Here is a 17,193-nt window from a genome sequence, read left to right as displayed (position 1 = left end):
GAGATTTTTTGAGCTTGCAAACCTTTCCATGAATTCTAACCTCGTCGAATCCCGGTGGCAATTTATAGACTTCTTCCTCTAACTCACCATTCAAGACTGAATTTTTGACATCAAGTTGTTGGAGTTTCCCATCGAAATTTGTTGCCAAGGATAGGAGTACTTAAACAACATTTAGCTTTGCCATTGGTGCAAACGTCTCTTGATAGTCAACTCCATACGTTTGAGAAAAACCTTTCACCACTAGCCTCGTTTTATAGTGCTTAGTGGATTCATGACTTATATTTAACAGTGAAAACCCATTTGCAGCCAACGGGAGATTTTTCCCTCAACATCTCCACAACATCCCAAATTCTATTCTTCTCCAGACATAACATTTCTTCTCTTATTGCATTTCTCCATTTTGATATTGATAAAGCTTCCTATATAGTTTTTGAAACTTCTATTTTTGCTAGATTAGTTACAAGAGCTTGAATAGATGGTGACGAGTGATTGTAGACCACAAACTTGGAGCTTGGATGTTAAGTACAAGATCGGGTTCCTTTCCTGAGAGCTATAGGAACATTAAGATCATCACCTCGAGAAGTAACTCGTGGGTTAGAAGTTTGAGTGCCTGATATTGGTTTAAAATCATGGTTTTGTAAGAGGTTCATTAGGTGCTCCACTTTTTGGGTATTCTTTTGTCTTGAATAAACAAGTAGCTTGGGAGATTGGAGTTGCAAGTCTCCCGTCATTGAACCCTTGTTCATGGTCATAGTAGTTTCGACAAAGGGTGTTTGTGGTTGTTCAAACTTAGGTGGTAGTGTTTGCGGATGTTCAGGCTTAGGTGGTAGTGTTTGTGGTTGTTTAGGCTCGGGTAAAGCAACTATAGGAGCAATGATACCCCATATATTTCTGTTCTCACTAACTTCTCCCCCTAAGGGAAATTTTTGGTGAAAAAAGGTCGATTTTCAAAGAATGTCACATCCATAGAAGTGTAATATTTGCATGTTTCTGGTAACATTTATAACCTTTTTGTGTGGGAAAGTATCCTAAGAAAATACATTTTCAAGCTTTAGGGTCAAGTTTGCTCCTATCATTATCGTGGTTGTGTACAAAGGAAGTACAACCAAAGACTCTTAATGGAAGTGGAGAGATAAATTAGATGTGAGGATAGGTTTTGAGGAAACAAGTTAACAATGTTTCACAATTGAGGATCCAAGTTGGCATTTTATTTATTAGATAACAGGCAGTAAGAACAACATCCCTCTAAAGGTATTTTGGTACATTATTTGTGAACATAATGGCTCTAGCTATTTCTAGAAGCTGATGATTCTTTCTTTCACCAATACCATTTTGTTGTGGGGTTATTATGCAAGAGCTTTGATGAATAATGCATTTCTCATAGAGAAAACTTTTGAGAATAGATTTGATTTAAAATATTATTTTCTATTGCTTGTTATGAGAATTTTAATGTTTGCATTGTATTAAGTGTTAATCATGGAATAAAAATTTTTGAATGCTTGTTTTGCTTCTGAGTTTTTTTTCAAGAGACATATCTAACAAACCCGAGTGTGACAAACATGCTTGGCTAATTGACAAAATTCACATTGAAAGAAATCTCCATTATGAAATGGTGATGTAAACAAAGTTTGTAAATATGAAAAACTTGGGTGGCCTAGTCTACGATGCCATAAAATTATTTCTTGTTCTCTAGAAAGAGACTCACAACTCACAATTTGAGCTTGTTTATTCAATTCAGCTTCCTTCTCAAAATAGTATTGCCCCTCATGTTCTTTAGCATTGTCAATCGTCTTCCTTGAAGTCAGGTCTTGAAACACATAAGAACACTCAAAGAAATGAGCACCACACTTTAAATCTCTAGTCAACTTACTAATAGAGAGAAGGTTGCTAGACATATTTGGAACATGCAAAACAAAAGGTAGTTCAATTTTAGGACTAATTCTAATTGTTCTAGTTCTTGCCACTGATGAAAGAGATTCATCTGCTATTTTAACTTTGAAATTTCCTGAATAAGGACTGTATGAAGCTTATCATGTAATTTGTGACTCTAGAGTCTATCACCCACGGTTTCGGATCATTGTTGTAACTACTAAGGACTGAGAAAAAATTACCTCTCTGTGCTAGTAATGAAGTATTGGTGTCCTGTGATGGTTTGAGTAGCTTGTAAAGCTGCTCCATTTGCTCTTTAGTAAGCGAGAATTGTGTACCTTCTCTAGAAACATTCTGCTTTGAACTAGGACTAGATTGGTTGGAGATCTCGGCCGAAATTTGAAAACCAAACGGATCTTGAGTGGTGGAATAATACAGGTAAGATTCCTTAATATCTTCTTCCATTGAGTTAACAATCCAAACCATAACCATAGAGTTTTGTGCATCCCATGTCCCAAAAGAGGGATCTCTTGGATCGGGTTTTTTCATTGAACCATCTACATAGCCAAGGTGGCCTTGTCCTCTTATCACCATTAAAGCAGACCAAGACCATTGAAGGAAGTTTTGATTATTCATTTTTGTGGTTGTGATTTGAAGGGAAGAATTATTCAAACCATATTACAACTAGCAATTAGAAATAAAATTAGGTAACAAAATCTCCTATATTTAGAAAATAAACCAAATCTTGGATTTTATCCTTATTCAAGGAATAAGGAGGATTCGAGATTCTCTACATTATATATATATATGGTTTTTGGATGCATAAATGTGGGCTTTTTGTCAGTAGCAAAATCATACTTGTTTTGCATGAAAACATAGCTTCATTGATTGAGCCAATGTGTTTGGTCAATCGAAGTATGAAATTTGCAAAAGGTGGCTTTTAAAAGCTTGGTTGATCTAGATATAACCTTGGATTTATCAAGGTGAGTGTTTGTTCAAATCTAAAGTTTTTTTAAGCTTGAAAACATTGAAGTTCAATCTTAGATCGATCAAAGCTTAGGTTCTTTTTTGAAAAAATTGATCAAATTGTTGGATTTATCAAGCCCTACATTTGGATCTATTCAACCATGTGCTTTTTCAATAGTAAAATTCTTTTCAGGTCCTTTGTGGCATGGATCTTTTTTTCTTTTTCTTTTTTTTTTTTTTGTGAAAAATTAAGGTAGGTCATATCTTAGTGGTTTTTGAGTATAAAATGCTATTTTCTTGAAGAAAAGTTTAGAGATTTAATTTAGAGCATAGAGTTTCTTGTATTGTATTTTTGCTCTTATTCATCTTTGTCAAAACTAGCACAACATTCTCATTGTAAATGTATTGAAATCTTAATGACCCCAATTCTCTCAAGTTGCAACTGTTTATCATATTGATGTTGTGATCTATGTGGGGAGACCTTGTCCCTTGAAGGAATTCAATGATGCTGAAGCTACTTGCCTTAAGGAAGTTCAAGGTTTACCTACTAAAGTGCAGATAGGGAAAGATTCAGGCTTTGTCAAGGGTGACAAAGTGGTTGAGGTCTAGTGCAAGAACCATGAAAGGATCTAAGGATTGGATTGGGGAGTAGATTGTTTGGTAGATCTTTGTACTTGATATATATTTTAATGGATTTGTTCAGCAGCTTTAAGCTTGTGCTTTTTTGTCTTGTGAAGGTTTCCATGTAAAATCTAGCTTTAAATAGTTTAGTTAATTGTATTGGGATCAATATATTACACCAGACTAATAATTAAAAGTTGGTAGCTTTAAAATTTGGGGGCACTACCTATTTACCACCCTAGGTAGTTACATTTATCAAGAACTGGTTTTTTGGGAGTATTTTTTGGGCTAAACTGCAATGGTGGGATGTTAATACTTAGGCTATGTGGTCATATCATTATCCTTGGAAGGCTGTTGCACTAGTTTTTGCTTTTTATTTTCTTTGTCCCAATTTTTCTTGCTTTATGCACTTTTTTGTTGTTCATGGCACCAAGATTCATTTCAAGAAGATACTAGTGGGGAGATCAACCTTTGCTCTTTCAATTTCCTGATCTTTATCTGATTTCCAGATCAAGAATTTTGACTATTCCAGTTCTTAGGAATTTTAATTTCTATTATAACCTATTGGACCATTAAATTGATGATCTGTCCTTGTTGCTGCTCTTGTTGTTGCATGTTTATCTCTTGCCTTTTTTTCCTGAAAACTGTGTATGGTCCTTTTCCTCTTCTGGGTTATTTTCCTTTCATCCCCTTTTTCTAGCTTTGTCTAGTTTATTGACTCTAGTCTCATTTCACCTGGCACCATTCAGAGAGCTAAACCTTTGTCTAAAGCTAAGGCCTTCACATGATTGGTGGCAAGCAAAAAGGTCAACACCAAGGACATGTTGTAGCTTAGAAGGCCTTACAGGGGATTGAACTATGAGTGGCGTATTTGTCCTTCATTGCATAGTGGCATTAAGATTAGGGTTCCTCCTACATCTGCGATTGATATGTTGATGATTTCACTGCAGGGTTTTGGAAGGACTAGCAGGAGCAAAAGTTCTTTAGAGAGTACCTACATTTACATCCTGGTTTTGGTGATTTGGTTAGAGATAAATGGCAGAATGTTTGACAATAAGTGGAGACTAGATGAGTCATTATGGGGCTTCATTTACTTTCTTTCTTCTCTTTGGGTGTTATTTGAGTTTTGGGTACCTTGGTTGGTTTGATTATGTCAGATTGGAGGTCCAAGTGCCATTCCAGTAGAAAAATAGACTCAGTAGCTGTGTGGATACCTCATTCACCAGGTCATCTCAAGTTTAACATTGATGGAGTCATTTGGGACTATAGTAGGAGGCTGGTTAGTGCTTTTCCCAAACCTATAGGGGTAGGTTGGCTATTGGGGCAGAGTTGTTGACATTATTTACAGTCTCATCTTAGTTTCTTTGATAGGTTTTAATGATGTCTTAGTAGAAGATGATTTAATCTTGGTTTTCAACTGGGTTTCTCCGAAAAATGAAGTCTTTGGAAGTGGGATAACTGGATGCACAAATTTTTCTCTCTTTTCCAAGCTGAGTTGTTCTTTCAGTTGTATCTGTCACTGGGCCAACCAAACAGTGGATAGACTAGCTAAGCCAGGTGTGTATCATAAGATATACTTGAGGGAATTTTTACCTCCCCAAGCTCTGTATTATAGTTTTAGCATCAGTCTTCAGTTGGTTTTTCAGGTTGCAGTTGTCTTGTTTATGTTTCAATGGCATCTTGGGGTTTCAGTTGATACTCTTGGTTTTTGTTTCTGAAGGATTGCTTGTTCTTGTTCCTTTTGATCATGATTATGTGAATTTCTGTTTTTTCTATAAAGAAAAGGATGATAGCTCCTAAAATAAATTGGAACTTAGGAAAGGAACCAGAAGATTGCAATTGGGTGTTTAAAATGAAAAACAACTCATATGATGTTAGTAAGACATAAATTCAGATTGGTAGCTAGAGGGTCTATACAAACTTTTTTTTTTTTTTTTGATAAGTAAACAAGATATGCATTAGAAAAGGCTAAACGCCACAAAGCATACAGGGAGTATACAAGATAGCTAAAGCCTCAAAAAAGAAAAAGGACCACAAAGAAGCTACCTCCCCTTAAGTGGAAGCTATCCACTCCAAAAAACCTATGAGGGAGAAATACTCCTCACCTAAATACACTTTGGCCCAGTTCCACAAGTTACAGACAAAAGAATTCTTTAATTTCTGAATATTCAACTCACCCCCCCTAAAGGCTAACCTATTCCTCTCCTTCCAAACCGTCCAAAAAATACATAACGGAATGGATTTCCAAATCTTTTTCCTTTTCTTCCCTACAAATGAGCCCCTCCAGGATATTAAAGTCTCCTTTACAGTTTCTGGGAGGACCCACTTAACATCTATCAACCCAAAAATAATATCCCATAGGGCTCTAGTTACTATACAGTGTAAAAGAATATGATTTACATTCTCTTCTTCACAACCACACAAATAGCAGCAATTAGGGAGTTGCACCCCTCTTAACTGGAGTCTATCCAGAGTAAGCACCTTCCCCCACGTAGCCTCCCAAGCAAAAAAAACAGACTTTAGTTGGCACCCTATCCACCCATATTCTCCTTGCGGGAAATACTGTGGCATTAGGCTTGTCTAGCAGCCTGTAAGCTTCTTTGATTTTAAAATTACCATTTCTTCCCTGCCTCCACACAACTGAATCATCCTCCAAAGAGGGCCTTTGACCCCTCAAAGTATGAAGCAGCTCCCCAACCATATCCATCTCCCAATCATTGAAGTCCCTCACAAAAACAAGCTTCCAATCTCCTTGGCCCGAATCATGATCCCACATCTCCTCAATCGTAGCATCCCTATTCACGGCAAGGACAAAGAGTTGATTTTGGAACCCTTCCCAACTATAAATGCCAAATTTTCCCAGCACCAATCAGATTCCTTCATGATCTCCTTCCAAACCCCTACTCCAGCCGCCCCACGGGCCTTCTTTGGCCTCCAACCATAATCCTCTTGCCCATATTTTGTAGTGATCACTTGTTTCCAAAAGTTATTCTTTTCACAAGCAAACCTCCAAATCCACTTGCCTAGCAAGGCTCTATTTAGAGTGGCTATTCTCCTTAATCCTAGCCCTCCCTTGTGTTTTTCTGTACAGACCGCATCCCATTTAACTAGATGAACTTTTCCTTCCAAGTTTCCTCCCCCCCAAAGGAAATCTCTTTGGGTTTTTTCCACTCTTTTAGCAACAGACTTGGGCATTCGGAAAATGGACATTTGGTAAATTGGCAAGCTAGCCAAGGTGCTTTTTATGAGAGTGATTCTCCCCCCTTTGGATATGTACTGTCTCTTCCAAAGCGCAAGTCTCCTCCTAATCCTCTCTTCCACTCCATCCCACATAGAAGTAGCCCTATTGGGGACCCCTAAGGGGAGGCCCAAATAATGAGAGGGCAAAGACCCCACCCTGCACCCTAACTCAGCTGCCAACTCAAGAGTATCCTCCACTTCTCCAACTGGAATGATTTCGCTTTTGGCTAGATTAATCCGAAGACCCGAAGCCGCTTCAAACCAAAAGAGAATCCAGCTTAGGTGAGAAACTTGCTCTTTGCTCGCCTCACAAAACACAATTGTGTCATCAGCAAAAAATAGGTGGGAGATGTTCAAGGATGTTCTACTACCGCCCCGGATATTGCACCCTGAAAGATAACCCCCCTCCACCGCTCTCCTGATAAGGATGTCCAGAACCTCCATGCCCATAACAAAGAGGTAAGGGGATAGGGGGTCCCCTTGACGAAGCCCTCTAGTGCTAGGAAAGAACCCAGCTGGCACTCCATTAACAAGAATAGAAAATTTAGCAGAGGAGACGCAACTCCACATCCATCCCATCCACTTGGTCCCAAAGCCCATTTTTTGAAGGACCTTCATTAAGAAATTCCAATTGATGCTATCATAAGCTTTTTCTATATCCAATTTGCAAATAAGACCCTTTTCTTTCCTCTTCTGCCACGAGTCTATCACCTCATTAGCAATTAAAGACGCATCCAGAATTTGTCTTCCCATTACAAAGGCATTCTGAGCAATAGACACTACCTTACCAATCACTTTTTTAAGCCTATTAGCTAAGACTTTAGCCAAAAGTTTATAGAGCCCCCCCACCAGGCTGATAGGTCTAAAGTCTCCAAGATTCTCCGCCCCGCTTTTCTTAGGAATCAACACCAAGAAGGTGTTGTTAAGGCTCTTAACAAAGGAATTATGCTCATGAAATTCTTTAAACATCTCCATGATCTCCTCTTTGGTGAAATCCCATGCGTTTTGCCAAAAGGCAACAGTAAAACCATCCGGGCCAGGGGCTTTATCCCCATTCATCTCCATCAACGCCGAGTGAATCTCAATCTCTGCAAATGTTAAGAAACCTTTAGTCTAGTTGCCAAGATGACTTATATATGTGCTTTGTTATCATTGGCTACTGGTCTAGGTTGGCTTCCTTACTAGATGGATGTAAAAATGCTTTCCTACTTGGTAATCTTACGAGGAATTGCATGATATACTACCCTGGTCTGGTATCAATTTTGTACTTTCTTTTCCTTGTTTTATTTTTCTTGGTAGAAAATCTTTCCCTTTAAAAAGTTTCTGAAGGGATTTAGAATATTAGGCATCTCTATAGGAGAGTTGTAGGATTCTATTAATCAGTCGATAAATAATGAGAATTCTCTTACATTTTTGTGCCCTTGTTGTGGTGAGGCTTCATCTTTAGACAAGACTTGGAGAAGAGGATGAGAAACCTAATTAATTCCTCCATCAAAACCTGATGGACACCCTTTTTCTTCTTTTTTATTCTATTTTTTTTGCTACTTGCTCGTGTATAATCAGTCTTTCTTTAACCTTAGTCTTGAGCCTCTAAATCCTAACTTTTTATCAATAGCTTTTCAAGCTATTTGAGCAAAGATTTCTTTATCCCTCATCACAGACTCAAATACTCTACTGAGATATTCTTTATACCTCTCTGTGGTGCCATGAGAAGGATTAAAGAAAACCTATTTACCATCAATAACAATGGTGCTTTGCCCTGTATATCATTTTCTGAGAACTCATTCCTGCACATGTAGCTCCATCCCAGTAAGGAATTTCGAAGCTTATTTGTAGGAGAAATGTTAAAAAAAAGTGAGCATAACAATCAATGAATGAGAAACAAGCAAACTAAATTGGTCTGATCAAAAAAAAAAAAAAAAAAAAAAAAATTGATCTGCTTCTCCTAGGTTGGGGGACAGCTAGGGTAGGGTACCATATAGTGTGACCACACTAGCTCTACTGTGGGTTATTTGTTTGGTGATGAAATGCCAGTATCTTTGAGAATAGGTAAAAGGCCTTTTAAAGTTAGTATGGGATGTGATACATTCTCCTTATCTTTCTATACCAATTTCTTCAGAGTTGTTGGGCTCCCCATTGGGTTTATGTTGGATTAGGAGGCAACATGTTTAAGAGAATTGGAGATCTGTAGCAGTGCACTCTCATTGAGTTCCTCCTGAAGCTTAACTTTGATGGTTATTCTCTTGAGAATTAGAACAATTAGGTATCAGCTGAGTAATAAGGAAGGATTGGTTGAAGCTTTCTTCATGCCTGCTGGAATCTGAGGTATTAGATGGAAGGGTTGACCTAGGCAAATTCAATAAGCCTCACTAACATGTTCATGGAGAATGGGTCTTCAACAGTTATCTCCTAGGTAAGAGAAAAAAGGCCCTTGAGTTGTGTCATTGGTTTTGCCATTGCACAGGATTTCAGATCTGTCTACATATTTGGGGGGCTCGTTTTTGTGGGTTACATGTTTTGCCAATCAATCATCAGATTCTTTAGCTGCCTGTGGAGCTATTAGTTTACAAGCTTTTGCAGTGGATTTCAAGCCTCTCTGAGTTGTATCATTGCTGAAAGTATTGGGCTATCGTAAAGATTCCTTTAGGCAGTTCTTTCATGCATTCTTTTATTTTGGTTCGAAAGATAACTCATCATTCTTGTACTTTTCTGCTTTGATGCCATGAAAGTATTGTTTCTGATCAAGAAAGAGAAACAAATTCTATTGTTTGTAGATAACCCTGTCTTTATTGATGAATGTTGTGTTATAATTTAGTCATTTCTTTGTTGTTGATACACATGAATAAGTTTTTTCAATGGAGAAATAATCATATTTGGAGCATTAAGAAAAGTAGTTAACCAAGCAAGTTAAAGTTAAGGTAGGAGAATTCGGAAATGCCATTTTATGGAGGGGTATTGGCAAAAATCCAGGACCCAATAAAACCCTAGATGTGCTTGTGCAAATAAATTTTATTGTGAAAGAACAATTTTTTATTTTTTTAATCAGAAACTAACATTTTCATTCATTAATCAATTGATAGATATGAGAAGGATAAACAATCTTTCAAAGATGTATACAAGATGTTAGAAAGTAACCAAGAAATATAACCACAAAAACTAGCCACCCCTCCCGCATATATACTAGAGAAAAAACATTGGACACTCTCAAGGGGGAAGGAGATCTCCAACAAAGGAGGCCATAGGCTTTCCTCCTTGTTTGGCTAATTGATCTGCAACTTGGTTAGCTAAATGAGTAATCTAAGAGAAATAACAACCTAACTCATCTACAATATCTATGATTTTGCGCATCCAATTGTTAAACTTTCATGAAGAACCACTTTCCTTATTATTCACCAAAGATATTACAATAGCAAAGTCTCCCTCTATAATTAGATTGGATAGAGATAAAGCTTTTGCCTACATCAAACCCTGTATTCACAAGACTTAACAATGATTGGGAAATGGAAGAGGTGGAAACTTTTTTCAGTAGGTTACATGGTCATGCGCTTAGAAGGGGTGATGAGGATGTCATGTTTTGGAGGGTTTCAAAGAAAGGTTTCTTTACAGTTAAGTCTTTCTTCTCATCCCTAGTTCTATGCATCGGTAGAGAGTTCCCTTCAAGCTTAGTTTGGAATCCTTGGGTTCCAAAGAGAGTCAACTTTTTTGCTTGGGAGGCTATGTGGGGAAGAATTCTAACTATGGATCAACTAAAAAGGAGGGGTTGGGTCTTACCAAGTAGGTGCTATTTGTGTAAAGTGGATGAAGAATCAGCAAATCATGTGCTTATTCATTGTCCTAAGGTAGCTATGATTTGACACCTTATTTTTGCTCTTTTTGGTGTCCATTGGGTTTTGCCCAATTCTATCAAGGAAACCATTCTTGGTTGGAACGGCACCTTTGTTGGAAAGAAAAGAAAAAAGGCGTGGAATGCAACCCCTTTATATTTATTTTGGACTTTATGGAAGGAAAGAAATAGAAGAATCTTTGAAGATACTGAATTAGCGGATCAAGCTATTTTACGGTCTTTTTTGTATACGTTTTCAGATTGGGTTAGGGTGCATGTAGATTGTACTTCATGGTCCATTTTCGATTTCATTGATTGGTTGGGTTGTAAGTAAGGGTTTTCTTTTTCTTTTTTTTGCTTTTTTCTTCTCCCTTTGGCCTTGTTGCCTTGTATACTTCGTGTATACTTTCAGGTGTACTTCAGGCTTTCTTAATACAATTGCTTTTACTCATCAAAAAAAAAAAAAAAAAAAACCCTCCTATAATGCTAATATCTCTACCTTAATGGCTAACCCAATTTTAGCATGCTTAGAGAAAGCTCTCAATACTATACCAAAATGATTTCTAATCACACCACCAATACCTATTTGTCCAAGGCAACCCATCGGACATCCGTCAAGGTTTAACTTCATCAAACCTACTAGAGTGGGTAACCAGTCAATCATTACCTTTTGATTCAAACTGTTTGAGTAGCAAGGACTCTTTCAATCTAAAATTAAAAGATACAATGGAATATTTGCAAAAGGCTTGGTGATTGAGGCCCATAGGGAAGAGAAAAAGAAAATCAAGTCTCAAATAGCATCCACAAATCTCCATCTTTACAACCTTCATCTTGATCTTTGCAAAATTAACTTGAACATCAAACTTTCTCTTTGGACATTCTTTAGATCAATGCCCAAATTCTGCACATCTATAGCACTTTGTAAAAAATTTTCCTTGAGCATTGTTGTGTGTTTGAATTGTTTTTCCACATGTGCCATTTGTTCTTGCAGGGATTGTTCTCTATCCTCCTTGAGTAATATTATTTGTTTTACTAGCTATTGCACTAGTACATTTAGGTCTAGATTTCTGGGAAGAACCTCGATTAAATTGGGCTTCAACTTTGACAGCAAGTTGGTAAGCATCATTAACCTTGTATGGATACTAAAGTCTCACTTGATCCTGAATGGCCAATTTGAAATCATTGATGTAACAACTAACTTGTTGGGTTGTAGTTTCAACCATATTGCTTCTCAATGTCAATTTGATAGAAATCTTGCATATACTACTTCATAGTCTTGTAATGTTGCTACAAATTTTGCCCCCTTTGATACAATGGTTGCTCATAGTTTCACTGTAAAAAGTCCTTGAGGCCTGACTCAAGTGGTAAAAATGGTTGGGGAGGGCTTTTGGGAGGTTCCAAGTTCAAGTCCTAATGAGGACACAAATTTACCTATTTAAAAAAAAAAAGTCTCAAGGAAAAAATTGTGTTCTCAACTTATCCTTCATCTTGCTCCAATATCTGTTTTTTTCCATTACCCCTCATTTTTCTATCATTTTGATAATGTTTCCACCAAGTCGGAGCTGGTCCTTTCAACTTAGCTCTAAGAAGCTTAACTTTCCTCTCCTTTGTTACTTCTTTCCAGTCAAAATAGCTTTCAATGTTGTCAGGCTAGTCCACAAACTCTTCTGGTTCCATCTCCCCATCAAATTCTGAAATTTGAACTTGTACACCATATTCCTTTGAATTTTGTAGAGCTTGTATAATGCAATCTTTTGACTAAACTTCTCTAATTTACAAAAGTTGACTACTCCTATATGTACATATAATATAGCTAGGAAATCTCTAGAATCTCGACAATATTTCAGCCGAGATATTCAACTTTCCAACACATGTCATACAACACTATAATCATATCTATTTCCATTATAGTTCCTCACTCAACTATGAGTAATTTTTGGTGCTATAACACCTCATTCAATATGTTTTAGATGCTTTTTATAATCACAAGCTCATTAATAACGATTGACTTATCTTCATTATACTGTCAATGATAGCACTTGAATAATAATGAAAAATCATTAGTTTAGTCATTCTCATAATTATAAACTGAACACTAGACATCTATCAAAACATAATCAAAGTGCTGGAAAGCCAAGTATGTTTTGAATCCATTATTGCCACTTCAATCATGTCCTTTTGGGATTTGTTGTTTGTCTTTTAAATCTTCAATCTCACCATAGAGTGGAATCTCATAGGTATTTCTACTAATATTCTCTATATATGACTAAATTTACTTCTTCTTACCAACATTTTCGAAATAGAATTGGATTGGTTAATTAGATCGGTCAAACTATCAAGTGGTTAACCTTCTGGTTCGATTTGGTTATTGGGCCAGCAATGGACTAATTGATTGCCAGTCAAATCGATGAATCAACAGGCCCAGTCCGTTTTGAAAGAATCAAACAAACTCTTAAATTTTCTTTTTCACTAGGTGTTGGGGGGATTTGACAGTAGGACCTTTTTTTTATTGAAAAAAGAGGGAGAACCAACCAATGAGCTAAGCTATTGTTTTGTTATATTGCTAACTTAAGTTAATAAAATACAATGTTAGTTACTTGCTTCAGAATGACACTACTTATAAAAATTTAGAATAAAAGGCTATATATATTAATTTCTAATATAATAATTGATGGAAATAATATAGGTAAAATGTCATAAGAATTTTTAGGATAATAAAATAATTGAATGTATAACTATTAAAATGTGGATAAAGTTAAATAATAATTTTTTTTTTCATTCTTGGATATATGATATCTTTTCTTTACAATTAAATGTTATAGTTCTATTATTTAAGAAAATTAAAATATTAATATATTTATATTTTATCTTTATCGTGATTTAATCTATTAACGTTAAAGATAAATAAATCTTTAGTTATAAATATATATAAATAACTTCTTGAAATTATTTTTTAATAATACTAATATATAAATTATATATTTATAATGTCAAATTGATATCGCTATTTGATTGTGGTTGAGTCATTGATTCAACCAATCAACCATGATTAGGTAACTTTTCTAGTTCAATGATCCGTTTGGTTTTGAAAACAATGTTTCTTACTTATATCTTAGTTATTTCTGAATTTATAGAAACTGCAGCTACATTTATTGAAGACCTCTGATGATGCATCTTTGATATAAAACGTGTTTTGATTGCTTAGCCATTCGCTTTTTCAAGGTTAAAAAGGTCCATTTTCAGTTTGGGAAGAAGTTAACGACTTTCCTACTCCAGTTTAGATTTTTTCTTTTTTAAGCTTTTTAATATGCAATACGAAGAATGAATTCCGTATTCCTGAGTTATGATCTATTTGGAAACACTTTATGACTTTTGGCCTTTCCTCTCAAAGTAAGTAAAGTAGTAAGACTATGGAATTTTAAATAGGATCTATATACTATGGCACCACCTTAACTAAATATTTTGCAAATAAAATTTAAAATGTCAACTGTGACCCAAAATTTATGCCTGAACTAAAGTTTCTATATTCTTACTCCTGTCAATTTATTAAGGGCACATATGGGATGTTCTTTGGCATTAAATTGTGCCACATATTAAGTCATTTTGCATATAAATGCATCCAGAATAGGGTCATTACAAAGAATAGTCACATAATTAGAAACATTGAAATCAGGGATCCACATTTCCCTTACATCCTATGCCACCAGTTGCAGTGATGGTTCCCATTTTATTTATACATCAACTCTACATGATATATTTGAAAGTTGAAATGCATGTAAGACACAATGGAGCCATGAAAAATGGGAGTTTCTATCATTCCCTACACTTTTGCAATTGGTTTCTTTACTCTAATGCTCCTGTATAGCATGTTGTTCTGCTCTATCTTTTTCTATCATACACGCTCTCACACACATACACACGCTCACGCACATCCCAGGAACATAGGACTGAGTTGACAGGGTTATTATTTTGTGGACTTATTCTTGTTAACTGGTCAAAGATTCTCTATTTAATTGGTCTCTTTTCTTTTTATCTCATGTTATGGTGATGCTTCATATGTTGTTTTATTTTCAGCTTGCAAATATAATATGGGGTGATGCTGGCGAGAGTGATGACCATACTGTACCTTATCCTAATGAAAATGAAAAAAAACCTCCAGCTACATTTGGGGTTAATAACAAGGACTGGAATCAGGAAGTCACTGACGTTAAGCCCACTGAGCAGACAGCATCTGGGGCTAAAATCCAATTCCATGGGAACAAGCAGGAGCATAGTACCAACCTGGACATAAATGAAGGACTTCCTGGGACAGGATTTTCCATGGGCTCATGGTCTGATTTGTCTTCATCAAATGCTGCCAAAACTAATCAGGACTCCATGGGTACTAAAATCTCAAGCAATTTCATTGAAATTATTGAATATGATACATCAAGATGTGGCACAACTGCCAGATCATCAGGTAGTGTATTATGTTGAATATTGCTGTCAGTTCTAATGATAATTTTTGTTACAGCTGAGACAACTCAACTTGATAAAGATCCTGAGATTTTTCGAAACCAGCATGATGAAAATGAGCAAGGTGATTTTGTTGACTATGGCTGGGCTAACATTGGAAGCTTTGATGATCTTGATAGAATATTTAGGTAGTGCACGTTATCCATATCCTTCTCCCTACACCTACTTTAACATCATCTTGGCAAAACCCTTGTATTGAAACTTTCTATTTGTGTGATCATTCAGAAAAAGGTTAATTTAATCTTGTTCTCCATATGTTAGACCTTGTCATGAAAAGCACGAGGGACCTTTATAATTTGCACAATGTTTTATTTAAAACCAATTTACCCTTGAACATAACCCCTTAAAACAGAAACTTGGGACAGTAGCTTTTGGCCGTATAAATACTGCTGTCTATTTCTCATATTTTGTAAAATAATATTTAAACCTGAATAATAGAAGTTTCAACAGGATTAAATTTGTCAAGTTTGAGAGAGATTGTGTAACTTGTAAAAGTTTTGTCATCCTTTCCTGTCAATAAGTCTTGTTTAGCAATAAACAAAGGTATCCGTGTGAACTAATATCCTCACAAGTGATGATTTTGCAGCAATGATGCTCCAGTGTTTGGAAATGCTAGTCTTGGTAATGCAGATGAACTATGGTCATCTTCAACTAATAGCCCTGTGAAATCTTTTCCATTATCTGTGGACTCACCAAGTTTGGGCTTAGGAGCTCTGAGGAATACATCAGAGCATTTTGAAATCAAAACAGAGCATGTAGAACATGAAGATCAGTCCTCTACCCCTGCTTATGGGATAATGAATCATCCCTCATCTCATGGTCAACAAAATACATGTGCAACCATGGATCAAGTAGAATATGGTGGAGGTAAAAGTAAGCCCATAATGAAGGACCAGGTATGAACTGAAAATGTACTATATGATTAGTGCTTAAAGTTTCTTTCATGTATTTAAATCAGTAGAGCAAAGAAAATAATAAGTTTTTTATTGGTTCTACAGATAGCATTTGACATAGTTGGAAAGACCACAACATTAAACTCTCAGTATGCTGCTGAAAATGCTGCAACCCCGAATAAATTTGCAAACAAGGTACTTAATCTTTTTCAATCTCTAACCATCCAGTTACCCAACATACCAGAAACAGGTAATGGGCCTGGATTAATATTTTGATGAAAATGAATGATCTATTGTTGCCTCTTGCTCCCCAAAAAGAGTACCTGGGAAATTGGAAAATTCAGGATTCACACTATGGAAGTAAAGCTGTCTGTATATTGAGAATAATTTTTGATACCTAATAGGGATGATTTTATCAGGGTTTTTTTCTTTTTTGTTTCTGTGTATATCACAATAATCATGTTATCAATGAATTTATTTAAAATAGCTACAAATAACCATTTGGGAGGTCTTCCAATCAACTGGCAGAGAGACTAGCCAAATCAAGTGCTTCCTTTCAGAAACCTTTTAGGGGTCATTTCAATGACTTGAGAAACTTGTGTTGGTTTTTTCCTTTCTCTTTGTATCCATTGCCTTGTTGCTTGAAGGATTCATTCTCCCCCTTGCACTCTCTACCCTTGTAGCAGAGTTCATTTTTCATATTTAAAAGGGAAAAATGGCCTGCCAGGACAGGTCCTGATATGCTTTTTAAATAATGATAGGACCTGTTCCTGAACTACCACTACCTGGCATGTTGATGCACATGGCATATAGGACATGTTTTTTTCAAAGAAATATGAAATTTTCATCATCCAAACTGTTGGACCATTTATTGTGCCAATCATTTATGAAAGCATTGCCTCCTTAGTAACAAACAAGATATTCTCTAAACTGCATTGTTCCATTAAATGATTTTAACCATTTATGGAAACCTGATGCGAATCATTTTGAGGATAATATGTGTCAAAAGTAGTTGTACATGTCATATTTACTTACTCAAATGCTCTTGCATCTTAAAGCCTTGCCCTGGCATGGAAATGCCTTTTGTTTTCAAATAATATTGCATGGTTAACAAGGGACTGTTGCTTTAGATTATTTTTGAAGAAAAGCTAAATTCTGGATATTCAAGTACACTAATGGGATAGTCTCCAAATTAAACCTATAATAGTCTAAACTAACTTGGACTCTCTGCAAAGTGCATGTCTGTCACAATGATCTTGACTGCCT

General features: G+C 36.0%; 1 protein-coding gene across 3 annotated transcripts in view; it reads left to right on the top strand.

Moving 5' to 3' along the window:
• Nucleotides 1–17,193, top strand: part of LOC100248068 (protein LNK2) — a 56,699-nt gene that overhangs the window by 19,781 nt on the left and 19,725 nt on the right. For all 3 annotated transcript variants that reach the window (XR_002031514.2, XR_787324.3, XM_002269785.5), the window contains exons 2-5: nt 14,594–14,900; nt 15,033–15,162; nt 15,621–15,930; nt 16,033–16,122. Coding sequence is in view for 1 of the 3 variants with exons in the window: in XM_002269785.5 (XP_002269821.2) it covers nt 14,594–14,900; nt 15,033–15,162; nt 15,621–15,930; nt 16,033–16,122 (837 nt within the window). In the remaining 2 variants the exon portion in view is untranslated. The remainder of the gene's footprint in view (nt 1–14,593; nt 14,901–15,032; nt 15,163–15,620; nt 15,931–16,032; nt 16,123–17,193) is intronic.

The sequence above is a fragment of the Vitis vinifera genome, chromosome 13, assembly GCF_030704535.1.
Source record: "Vitis vinifera cultivar Pinot Noir 40024 chromosome 13, ASM3070453v1".
NCBI lineage: Eukaryota > Viridiplantae > Streptophyta > Magnoliopsida > Vitales > Vitaceae > Vitis > Vitis vinifera.
The sequence above is the reverse complement of the archived record's forward strand: the minus strand, read 5'-3'. Positions and strand labels throughout refer to the sequence as shown.